Consider the following 12,586-nt stretch of genomic DNA (forward strand, 5'->3'; position numbering starts at 1 on the left):
ATTTGGGTAAAGCTGAACTGGAGAAAATGCTCTCGGTTCAGGCGGGAGTTAAGAGGTTAATAAATAGGCTCTGTAAACATGTTATTAAATACTTTTACTTCAGTACATTTTTGCTCCAGCATCTGTACCTAAGTAGAATAACTTGTATATAAGTACATTGTGAATCCTGTGGAGGCGTTTAGTCCGTCCTCTGAGTGAATAAAGACTGATCGTATCTCTTTGTTCACCACGTTTTTAGATTCGGGTAAAGCTAAATGTGTCAGTGTCTGAGGCTCACCTGGTCCTGGTGCCGGTCCTGGTACTCGCTGAAAGGTCTGAACAGCTGCAGGGTCTGTGAGTCGCTCTGAGCAGCTGCAGGGTTTTGTATCGTCTGGGATTAACCAATCACAGCGCGGAGTTTGGGAGCGGGCCTATAGGAGCAGGCGGTGGGGGCGGGGCCTGGAGGGGGCGGGGCCTGAGTGACGTAACGCGCTGAGCCGCAGTGATTTGGTAAAGAGTGAAAGGAGCTTTAGGGAAAGCGTGAAACTCAAAGCCTTCGATTCAGAAACGAGTTATTTTTAATTTAAGACTTTTTACTAATCTGAGAAACAGAAAAAAGAAATGTGGAAAAAAGAAACAGTTCAGACGAGGAGGGACTTTAAACACTTTAAACACTTTAAACACAGAACCTGAACCTGAAACACGTTCTGTTCCAGATCCATGAGTTACTTTTCCATGGCTCTTTGTCATGTGTTTGTCGTGTGTTTCTGTCGGGGTTTTTTCTTTTGTTTTTGCTGCTTTTTGGGGATTTGGATCCAGAACATGTACAATAGGTTCCCCTCTGGGTTAGGCACTTCCTGCATATTGAGCCTGTGTGAGCAGCAGGTGGCGCTGAGCTGTTTCCGTACAGAGGATTCACAAACAGCTTCAGACTCTTCAGTACTTTAAATACTCGAGTACTGCAGTAACGTCCCTGTTGCGGTAACCTCTGTCCAGGCCTGGTCCGGGGCTGGTCCGGGCCTGGTCCGGGCCTGGTCCAGGTCTGGTCCAGGTCTGGTCCCGGGCTCAGGGGTCTCGGGGCTCAGGGGTTTGAGTCTCGTGTCTCTGACGTGGTTCCTTCTGAAGGATCAGTTTGAGCTGGATTTGATTTGAGAGGTTTAAGTTTCAACAAAGAAGTTTCTGTTTCAGGTTCATTCACGCTTTACTAAAGATACGGTTTCCACAAGGGGCCGCTGTGCCCCACAGGAGAACTACAGGAGAACAGTGAACTACAGGAGGATCTGTGTCCCACAGGAGAACTGTGTACTACAGGACCACCTACACATTTTTGTCACTTTTGACCCTTTTTTCAAGAAACTGGAGAAAACCTGTTGAGTTCAGGCTCGGGTTCAGAGGTTAAAAAACATCGTTTCAAAGATCGGAGAGTTCAGAAACCAGCTGTTCTTCGCTCCTTCTGGGCTGAAGCTGAAGGAGGAAACAGCTCCTCTAACTCCACACTTTAGATGATGAGGAGAAGCTTCCTCAGGTTATTTACACGTTAGATCCCGCCCTTATTCATGAAACAAAGAGAATGAACAGAAACAGCTTCTTTTCAGACTTTATTATTTAGTGACTTTGAACAAACGTCTTTTTAATAAATACATTTTCTTCACATTTGAGGAGTTTCTTCTTCTTCGCTTTCATCAGAAAACGACGTTTCCGTCTCTCAGAGTCACAAACGTCACCTTTAAAACCCAGAAACACGACGAGACGCTGCAGCGAGACCGGACGATCGAGAGCGTCAGACACAAACTATAAATATGAGGAAAATCCGTAGGTTTTTATATTAATGTCTTGTCTCGTCTGCTGTGGGCGTGGCTCTCAGGGGGCGTGGCTCTGAGGGGGCGTGGCTCCGAGGGGGGCGTGGCTCAGAGGTGGGCGGGCCAGTACTCGTCATTCATGTAGTGCTGTGAAGACGCGTAGCTGGGGGGGGCGGGGTCTCGCTCGTCCCTCAGAGTCAGCTCCATCTCTCTCTCCCACTCGCCCTCGACAAGTTTATACAAATCCAAAGCTGCGCGGGCGTCTTCCACCGAGCAGTGCCCGCCTCTGCCCACCTGTGCAGGTAAACAACAGTTAATAACCCGCCTCTGCCCACCTGTGCAGGTAAATAACAGTTAATAACCCGCCTCTGCCCACCTGTACAGGTAAATAACAGTTAATAACCCGCCTCTGCCCACCTGTACAGGTAAATAACAGTTAATAACCCACCTCTGCCCACCTGTACAGGTAAATAACAGTTAATAACCCGCCTCTGCCCACCTGTACAGGTAAATAACAGTTAATAACCCGCCTCTGCCCACCTGTACAGGTAAATAACAGTTAATAACCCGCCTCTGCCCACCTGTACAGGTAAATAACAGTTAATAACCCGCCTCTGCTCACCTGTGCAGGTAAATAACAGTTAATAACCCGCCTCTGCTCACCTGTGCAGGTAAATAACAGTTAATAACCCGCCTCTGCCCACCTGTACAGGTAAATAACAGTTAATAACCCGCCTCTGCCCACCTGTACAGGTAAATAACAGTTAATAACCCGCCTCTGCTCACCTGTGCAGGTAAATAACAGTTAATAACCCGCCTCTGCCCACCTGTACAGGTAAATAACAGTTAATAACCCGCCTCTGCTCACCTGCGCAGGTAAACAACAGTTAATAACCCGCCTCTGCCCACCTGCACAGGTAAATAACAGTTAATAACCCGCCTCTGCCCACCTGTACAGGTAAACAACAGTTAATAACCCGCCTCTTCCCACCTGTACAGGTAAACAACAGTTAATAACCCGCCTCTGCCCACCTGCGCAGGTAAACAACAGTTAATAACCCGCCTCTGCCCACCTGTACAGGTAAACAACAGTTAATAACCCGCCTCTGCCCACCTGTACAGGTAAACAACAGTTAATAACCCGCCTCTGCCCACCTGTACAGGTAAATAACAGTTAATAACCCGCCTCTGCCCACCTGTACAGGTAAATAACAGTTAATAACCCGCCTCTGCCCACCTGCGCAGGTAAACAACAGTTAATAACCCGCCTCTGCCCACCTGCACAGGTAAACAACAGTTAATAACCCGCCTCTGCCCACCTGTACAGGTAAACAACAGTTAATAACCCGCCTCTGCCCACCTGTACAGGTAAATAACAGTTAATAACCCGCCTCTGCCCACCTGTACAGGTAAATAACAGTTAATAACCCGCCTCTGCCCACCTGTACAGGTAAATAACAGTTAATAACCCGCCTCTGCCCACCTGTACAGGTAAATAACAGTTAATAACCCGCCTCTGCCCACCTGTACAGGTAAATAACAGTTAATAACCCGCCTCTGCCCACCTGTACAGGTAAACAACAGTTAATAACCCGCCTCTGCCCACCTGCGCAGGTAAACAACAGTTAATAACCCGCCTCTGCCCACCTGTACAGGTAAACAACAGTTAATAACCCGCCTCTGCCCACCTGTACAGGTAAACAACAGTTAATAACCCGCCTCTGCCCACCTGTACAGGTAAATAACAGTTAATAACCCGCCTCTGCCCACCTGTACAGGTAAATAACAGTTAATAACCCGCCTCTGCCCACCTGCGCAGGTAAACAACAGTTAATAACCCGCCTCTGCCCACCTGCACAGGTAAACAACAGTTAATAACCCGCCTCTGCCCACCTGTACAGGTAAACAACAGTTAATAACCCGCCTCTGCCCACCTGTACAGGTAAATAACAGTTAATAACCCGCCTCTGCCCACCTGTACAGGTAAATAACAGTTAATAACCCGCCTCTGCCCACCTGTACAGGTAAATAACAGTTAATAACCCGCCTCTGCCCACCTGTACAGGTAAATAACAGTTAATAACCCGCCTCTGCCCACCTGTACAGGTAAATAACTGTTAATAACCCGCCTCTGCCCACCTGTACAGGTAAACAACAGTTAATAACCCGCCTCTGCCCACCTGTACAGGTAAACAACAGTTAATAACCCGCCTCTGCCCACCTGTACAGGTAAATAACAGTTAATAACCCGCCTCTGCCCACCTGCACAGGTAAATAACAGTTAATAACCCGCCTCTGCCCACCTGTGCAGGTAAATAACAGTTAATAACCCGCCTCTGCCCACCTGTACAGGTAAATAACAGTTAATAACCCGCCTCTGCCCACCTGTACAGGTAAATAACAGTTAATAACCCGCCTCTGCCCACCTGTGCAGGTAAATAACAGTTAATAACCCGCCTCTGCCCACCTGTACAGGTAAATAACAGTTAATAACCCGCCTCTGCCCACCTGTACAGGTAAATAACAGTTAATAACCCGCCTCTGCCCACCTGTACAGGTAAATAACAGTTAATAACCCGCCTCTGCCCACCTGTACAGGTAAATAACAGTTAATAACCCGCCTCTGCCCACCTGTACAGGTAAACAACAGTTAATAACCCGCCTCTGCCCACCTGTACAGGTAAATAACAGTTAATAACCCGCCTCTGCCCACCTGTACAGGTAAATAACAGTTAATAACCCGCCTCTGCCCACCTGTGCAGGTAAATAACAGTTAATAACCCGCCTCTGCCCACCTGTGCAGGTAAATAACAGTTAATAACCCGCCTCTGCCCACCTGTACAGGTAAATAACAGTTAATAACCCGCCTCTGCTCACCTGTGCAGGTAAATAACAGTTAATAACCCGCCTCTGCTCACCTGTGCAGGTAAACAACTGTTAATAACCCGCCTCTGCCCACCTGTACAGGTAAATAACAGTTAATAACCCGCCTCTGCCCACCTGTACAGGTAAATAACAGTTAATAACCCGCCTCTGCCCACCTGTACAGGTAAATAACAGTTAATAACCCGCCTCTGCCCACCTGCACAGGTAAATAACAGTTAATAACCCGCCTCTGCCCACCTGTACAGGTAAATAACAGTTAATAACCCGCCTCTGCCCACCTGTACAGGTAAATAACAGTTAATAACCCGCCTCTGCCCACCTGTACAGGTAAACAACAGTTAATAACCCGCCTCTGCCCACCTGTACAGGTAAATAACAGTTAATAACCCGCCTCTGCCCACCTGTACAGGTAAATAACAGTTAATAACCCGCCTCTGCCCACCTGTGCAGGTAAATAACAGTTAATAACCCGCCTCTGCCCACCTGTACAGGTAAATAACAGTTAATAACCCGCCTCTGCCCACCTGTACAGGTAAACAACAGTTAATAACCCGCCTCTGCCCACATGTACAGGTAAACAACAGTTAATAACCCGCCTCTGCCCACCTGTACAGGTAAACAACAGTTAATAACACGCCTCTGCCCACCTGTACAGGTAAATAACAGTTAATAACCCGCCTCTGCCCACCTGTACAGGTAAATAACAGTTAATAACCCGCCTCTGCCCACCTGTACAGGTAAACAACAGTTAATAACCCGCCTCTGCCCACCTGTACAGGTAAACAACAGTTAATAACACGCCTCTGCCCACCTGTGCAGGTAAATAACAGTTAATAACCCGCCTCTGCCCACCTGTGCAGGTAAATAACAGTTAATAACCCGCCTCTGCCCACCTGTACAGGTAAACAACAGTTAATAACCCGCCTCTGCCCACCTGTACAGGTAAATAACAGTTAATAACCCGCCTCTGCCCACCTGTACAGGTAAATAACAGTTAATAACCCGCCTCTGCCCACCTGTACAGGTAAATAACAGTTAATAACCCGCCTCTGCCCACCTGTGCAGGTAAATAACAGTTAATAACCCGCCTCTGCCCACCTGTACAGGTAAATAACAGTTAATAACCCGCCTCTGCCCACCTGTACAGGTAAACAACAGTTAATAACCCGCCTCTGCCCACCTGTACAGGTAAACAACAGTTAATAACCCGCCTCTGCCCACCTGTACAGGTAAACAACAGTTAATAACCCACCTCTGCCCACCTGTACAGGTAAATAACAGTTAATAACCCACCTCTGCCCACCTGTACAGGTAAATAACAGTTAATAACCCGCCTCTGCCCACCTGTACAGGTAAATAACAGTTAATAACCCGCCTCTGCCCACCTGTACAGGTAAACAACAGTTAATAACCCGCCTCTGCCCACCTGTACAGGTAAACAACAGTTAATAACCCGCCTCTGCCCACATGTACAGGTAAATAACAGTTAATAACCCGCCTCTGCCCACCTGTACAGGTAAATAACAGTTAATAACCCGCCTCTGCCCACCTGTGCAGGTAAACAACAGTTAATAACCCGCCTCTGCCCACCTGTACAGGTACACCACAGTTAATAACCCGCCTCTGCCCACCTGTACAGGTAAATAACAGTTAATAACCCGCCTCTGCCCACCTGTACAGGTACACCACAGTTAATAACCCGCCTCTGCCCACCTGTACAGGTAAATAACAGTTAATAACCCGCCTCTGCCCACCTGTACAGGTAAACAACTGTTAATAACCCGCCTCTGCCCACCTGTACAAGTAAATAACAGTTAATAACCCGCCTCTGCCCACCTGTACAGGTAAATAACAGTTAATAACCCGCCTCTGCCCACCTGTACAGGTAAATAACAGTTAATAACCCGCCTCTGCCCACCTGTACAGGTAAACAACTGTTAATAACCCGCCTCTGCCCACCTGTACAAGTAAATAACAGTTAATAACCCGCCTCTGCCCACCTGCACAGGTAAATAACAGTTAATAACCCGCCTCTGCCCACCTGTACAAGTAAATAACAGTTAATAACCCGCCTCTGCCCACCTGTACAGGTAAACAACAGTTAATAACACGCCTCTGCCCACCTGTGCAGGTAAATAACAGTTAATAACCCGCCTCTGCCCACCTGTACAGGTAAACAACTGTTAATAACCCGCCTCTGCCCACCTGTGCAGGTAAATAACAGTTAATAACCCGCCTCTGCCCACCTGTACAGGTAAATAACTGTTAATAACCCGCCTCTGCCCACCTGTACAGGTAAATAACAGTTAATAACCCGCCTCTGCCCACCTGTACAGGTAAACAACAGTTAATAACCCGCCTCTGCCCACCTGTACAGGTAAATAACAGTTAATAACCCGCCTCTGCCCACCTGTACAGGTAAACAACAGTTAATAACCCGCCTCTGCCCACCTGTACAGGTAAATAACAGTTAATAACCCGCCTCTGCCCACCTGTACAGGTAAATAACAGTTAATAACCCGCCTCTGCCCACCTGTGCAGGTAAACAACAGTTAATAACCCGCCTCTGCCCACCTGTGCAGGTAAACAACTGTTAATAACCCGCCTCTGCCCACCTGTACAGGTAAATAACGGTTAATAACCCGCCTCTGCCCACCTGTACAGGTAAACAACAGTTAATAACCCGCCTCTGCCCACCTGTACAAGTAAACAACAGTTAATAACCCGCCTCTGCCCACCTGTACAGGTAAATAACAGTTAATAACCCGCCTCTGCCCACCTGTACAGGTAAATAACAGTTAATAACCCGCCTCTGCCCACCTGCACAGGTAAATAACAGTTAATAACCCGTTAATAACGTTCCCCCGACAGGTGATCAGTCTCACCTGGATCCTCCGATGCAGAAGCCGATTGGTCAGCGCCTTCAGAGAGGGGCGGTGCTCTCGGGGGAAACCAGCCAATCGCGTGAGGAGGCGGGTGGTGCTCGTGTCTCTGGTCATGTGACCAGGATGGAGCAGGTCCAGACTCTTCAGGTCCATCTGCACCGCGTGACCAATGAGGACTTTATCCTGGAGAAGCTCCTTCACCTGAACAACAGGTCATTCATTCATTTATTCAGTTTGCTCTTCACCATATTCAGACTTCAGGTCAGGCAGAAGGACATGCTAACATCGGCTAAAGTTGTGCTAACGCCGGATAAAGCTATGCTAACACCAGCTAATGTTATTCTAACGCCGGCTTAAGTTGTGCTAACACTGGATAATGTTTTGCTAAAACCAGCTAAAGTTATGCTAACACCAGCTAATGTTTTGCTAACACCAGCTTATGTTTTGCTAACACCAGCTAAAGCTGTGCTAACATTGGCTAATGTTGTGCTAACACCAGCTAATGTTGTGCTAACACCAGCTAATGTTTTGTTAACACCGGCTAAAGATATGCTAACACCGGCTAAAGCTATGCTAACACCAGCTAAAGCTATGCTAACACCAGCTAGTGTTTTGCTAAAACCAGCTAAAGTTATGCTAACACCAGCTAATGTTTTGCTAACACCAGCTAAAGCTATGCTAACACCAGCTAATGTTTTGCAAAACCAGCTAAAGTTATGCTAACACCAGCTAAAGCTATGCTAACACCGGCTAAAGTTATGCTAACACCGGCTAATGTTTTGCTAACACCAGCTAATGTTTTGCTAACACCGGCTAATGTTTTGCTAACACCGGCTAAAGTTATGCTAACACCGGCTAATGTTTTGCTAACACCGGCTAATGTTTTGCTAACACCGGCTAATGTTATGCTAACACCGGCTAATGTTATGCTAACACCGGCTAATGTTATGCTAACACTAGCTAATGTTTTGCTAACACTAGCTAATGTTATGCTAACACTGGCTAATGTTATGTTAACAGTGGCTAATGTTTTGCTAACACTAGCTAATGTTTTGCTAACACTAGCTAATGTTATGCTAACACTGGCTAATGTTATGTTAACAGTGGCTAATGTTTTGCTAACACCGGCTAATGTTTGGCTAACACTGGCTAATGTTATGCTAACACCGGCTAATGTTATGCTAACACTGGCTAACGTTATGTTAACAGTGGCTAATTTTTTGCTAACACTAGCTAATGTTTTGCTAACACTGGCTAATGCTTTGCTAACACTGGCTAATGCTTTGCTAACACTGGCTAATGTTATGCTAACACTGGCTAAAGTTATGCTAACACTGGCTAATTTTATGCTAACAGTGGCTAATGTTATGCTAACACCAGCTAAAGTTATGCTAACACTAGCTAATGTTATGCTAACTCTGGCTAATGTTATGCTAACACTAGCTAATGTTATGCTAACTCTGGCTAATGTTATGCTAACTCTGGCTAATGTTATGCTAACAGTGGCTAATGTTACGCTAACAGTGGCTTATGTCTGTCTGAGGGGCGTGCCCTGACTCACCTGGGCGCGGGCCTGGCTGAAGGGCGTGGCCTGGTTCAGGTGGTGTTTCCTGATGCCGCTCCATTGGCTCCTAAAGTCAGTGACTCGACCAATGGGGAGGATGTATTTGTCGAACAAGACACGCCCATGATAATCGACCAATGAGCAGCGAGCGACCTCACTCACACGCCCCCTTGGCCCCGTGCCCACCATCTCACAGTCCAATGAGACCACCGCCGTGCGGGGGGGCGGGGCCTGAGCAGCCTGAAACACACAGAGGAGTGGTCGGTTTAAAATCTGGACATTAAACACCGACCACAGACAGGAACAAGAGGCTAAAAGCAAACGAGTGTCACAATATATCACAGCTTTAAAGCCAGTGTGAATCTGACGCTTTTCAGGCCTGATGGAAAAACCCTGTGAAAGGTTCATGTGCAGAAACACGACACTGTAACGGAAATCAGCTCATAATGAAAAGAAGAAAAAAAAAAGCAACAAAAAAAACTAAAGAAAAAGCAAACAAAACATGATAAAAACTACGAAAAAAGCAAAAAAAACATGATTTAAAAAACTACGGAAAACTATGAAAAAAGTGACAGAAAACTATGAAAAAGCAACAAAAAAGTGACAAAAACACGGAAAAAAGAACTACAAAAAAATGACAAAAAACTAAGAATTAAATTATTTAAAATTACGAAAAAAGTGACAAATACACTGCGAAAAAACAACAAAAACATGATAAAAAAACGCCAAAAGAACCACGAACAAAGTGACCAAAAAAAACTACCAAAAAAACACAAAAAAAGAACAAAACTTACGTAAAAGCAACAAAAACATGATTTATATGAAAAAGCAACAAAAAAGCAACAAAAAAGCGACAAAAAAACTATGAAAAAGCAACAAAAAAGTGACAAAAACACGAAAAAGAAATCTACGAAAAAATGACAAAAAACTAAGAAATTGTTAAAAATTACGAAAAAAGTGACAAATACACTGCGAAAAAACAACAAAAACACCAAAAGAACTACGAGCAAAGTGACCAAAAAACAAACAAAAAAAGAAACAAAAACTTACGTAAAAGCAACAAAAACATGATTTAAAAAAACTACGTAAAACTATGAAAAAGCAACAAAAAAGCGATATAATGAGATCACTCACCTGAGCCCCGCCCCCGGCAGGTGACACACGCCCACTCACAGGTGAACTCCGCCCACTGCTGATGCCGCTGTCCGACTCCCAGTGCTCCGATGGGCTGCCGTGCGTCTCCGAGCGCTCTGATTGGCTGCCGTGCATCTCCGAGCGCTCTGATTGGCTGCTGTGCATCTCCGAGCGCTCTGATTGGCTGCCGTGCATCTCCGGGCTCTGTGATTGGCTGCTGTGCATCTCCGGGCTCTGTGATTGGCTGCTGTGCATCTCCGAGCGCTCTGATTGGCTGCTGTGCATCTCCGAGCGCTCTGATTGGCTGCTGTGCATCTCCGAGCGCTCTGATTGGCTGCTGTGCATCTCCGAGCGCTCTGATTGGCTGGTTTTAGTCTTTTTCACACAATGTACCCCTATTAAGTTGTTGAGTTTCCGCTTCATGTCGTCTCGGTGGATCTGAGGATGATCGAGCTCCTCTTCTCCTCAGTCAGAGTCTTTACCTTTACAGAGACTCAGCAGTGAAGAGAAACGCTGCCGGTTCCACGTCCTCTTTCCTGCAGCGGCTCTGGAATAAAAACAACACGTTTAAAACTCTGGCCTCAGACACAAGATTCTTATTCTTATATTGGTGAAAACCGGGCAAACACTGGGGCGGAAACGTAACAGTCGCTTCCTTTAACCTTTAAACCTCCGCCTGAACTGTGGCTTTACCCGAATCTAAAGTGACGAAAACGAGGATGAAAACACAATAGAGCAACAAACATGTACCAGAAGAAAACTACCGAAAAACAACAAAAACAAATACGACAAAAACTTACGTAAAAGCAACAAAAACATGATTTGAAAAAACTACGTAAAACTATGAAAAAAGTGACAGATAAACTACGAAAAAGCAAAAAAAGCAACAAAAACACGATAAAAAAACTATGAAAAAAGTGCCAAAAAACGCCAAAAAAGTGACAACAAAAAACTACCAAAAACAAAAAAAATTAAAATTACGAACAAAATGACAAAAAACTACGAAAAAGCAAAAAAAACACGATAAAAAACTATGAAAAAAGTGCCAAAAACAACAACAAAACGACAAAAAACTTACGTAAAAGCAACAAAAACATGATTAAAAAACTACGTAAAACTATGAAAAAGCAACAAAAAAGTGACAAAAACATGAAAAAAAGAACTATAAAAAAATGACAAAAAACTGAGAATTTAATAATATTTAATATTACGAGAAAAGAGACAAATAAACTGCAAAAAAAACAAAAACATGATAAAAACGCCAAAAGAACAAAATGACAAACTACGAAAAAGCAAAAAAGCAACAAAAACACGGAAAAAAACCTATGAAAAAAGTGCCAAAAAACGACAAAAAAACGTCAAAAAAGTGACAAAAAACCCAACAACAAAAACACTACCAAAAATTACAAAAAAACACGTAAAACTATGAAAAAAGTGACAAAAACACGAGAAAAATCTACGAAAAAATGACAAAAAACTAAGAATTAAATTATTCAAAATTACAAAAGAAGTGACAAATAAACTGCGAAAAAACAACAAAAAGCAAACAAAAACTACAAAAAAAGTGACATAAAAGTGACAAAAAAACGACAAAAACTTACGTAAAAGCAACAAAAACATGATTAAAAAAAACTACGTAAAAGCAACAAAAAAGTGACAAAAACACGACAACAAAGAGTGACAAATAAGTGACGAAAAAAAAATGACAAAAACTACGAAAAAGCAAAAAAACCACAATAAAAACTATGAAAAAAGTGCCAAAAAACAACAAAAACGTACGTAAAAGCAACAAAAACACGATTAAAAAAAACTACGTAAAGCTATAAAAAACCAACAAAGAGTAACAAAAAAGTGACAAAAAACTACAAAAAAGCAAAAAAAAACGATAAAGAAACGATAAAAAAACGATAAAAAAACGATAAAAAAACGATAAAAAAACTGTGAAAAAAGTTCCAAAAAATGACCAAAAAACGACAAAAAAATTACGAAAAAGCAACAAAAAAAAAATACAAATCAAAAAAATCTTCCCGATACCGACGTGTTTGGATCCGATGATGAAGATTAACCTCTTCTTCTTCTTCTTCTTCTATATAATTTACCATTTACCGTCTTCCCCTCCCCTTTAACCGAACACATTTCCCCCAGTTCAGCTTTACCTAAATCTAAAAGCTTCTGGAGCTCACAGCGCACAGGCCAGAGAAACAAAACCATAAAACATGACAATGAATGAACATGAGCGAGACCAGTGTTTAAAAGGTCTTAGCTTTCAAACACTGAAGGGTTAGATTTGAGTAAAGCGGTTCAGGCGGGGGTTAAGAGGTTAAGAAGAGCCAGGCCAC

At 44.1% G+C, this 12,586-nt stretch overlaps 1 protein-coding gene across 1 annotated transcript; it reads right to left on the reverse strand.

Moving 5' to 3' along the window:
- Nucleotides 1-1,881: 1,881 nt before the first annotated feature.
- On the reverse strand, nucleotides 1,882-10,672 carry LOC306982804 (apoptosis-enhancing nuclease-like). The gene is made up of 4 exons (XM_079583252.1): nucleotides 10,248-10,672; nucleotides 9,111-9,353; nucleotides 7,550-7,750; nucleotides 1,882-2,072 (listed from the first exon to the last, which is right to left on the reverse strand). The coding sequence occupies exons 1-4, from the start codon at nucleotides 10,668-10,670 to the stop codon at nucleotides 1,887-1,889; spliced, it is 1,053 nt and encodes a 350-aa protein (XP_079439378.1). The 5' UTR covers nucleotides 10,671-10,672; the 3' UTR covers nucleotides 1,882-1,886.
- Between the last annotated feature and the right edge of the window lie 1,914 nt (nucleotides 10,673-12,586).

Source organism: Gobius niger, assembly GCF_951799975.1.
Source record: "Gobius niger genome assembly, contig: SCAFFOLD_41, whole genome shotgun sequence".
NCBI classification, from domain to species: domain Eukaryota; kingdom Metazoa; phylum Chordata; class Actinopteri; order Gobiiformes; family Gobiidae; genus Gobius; species Gobius niger.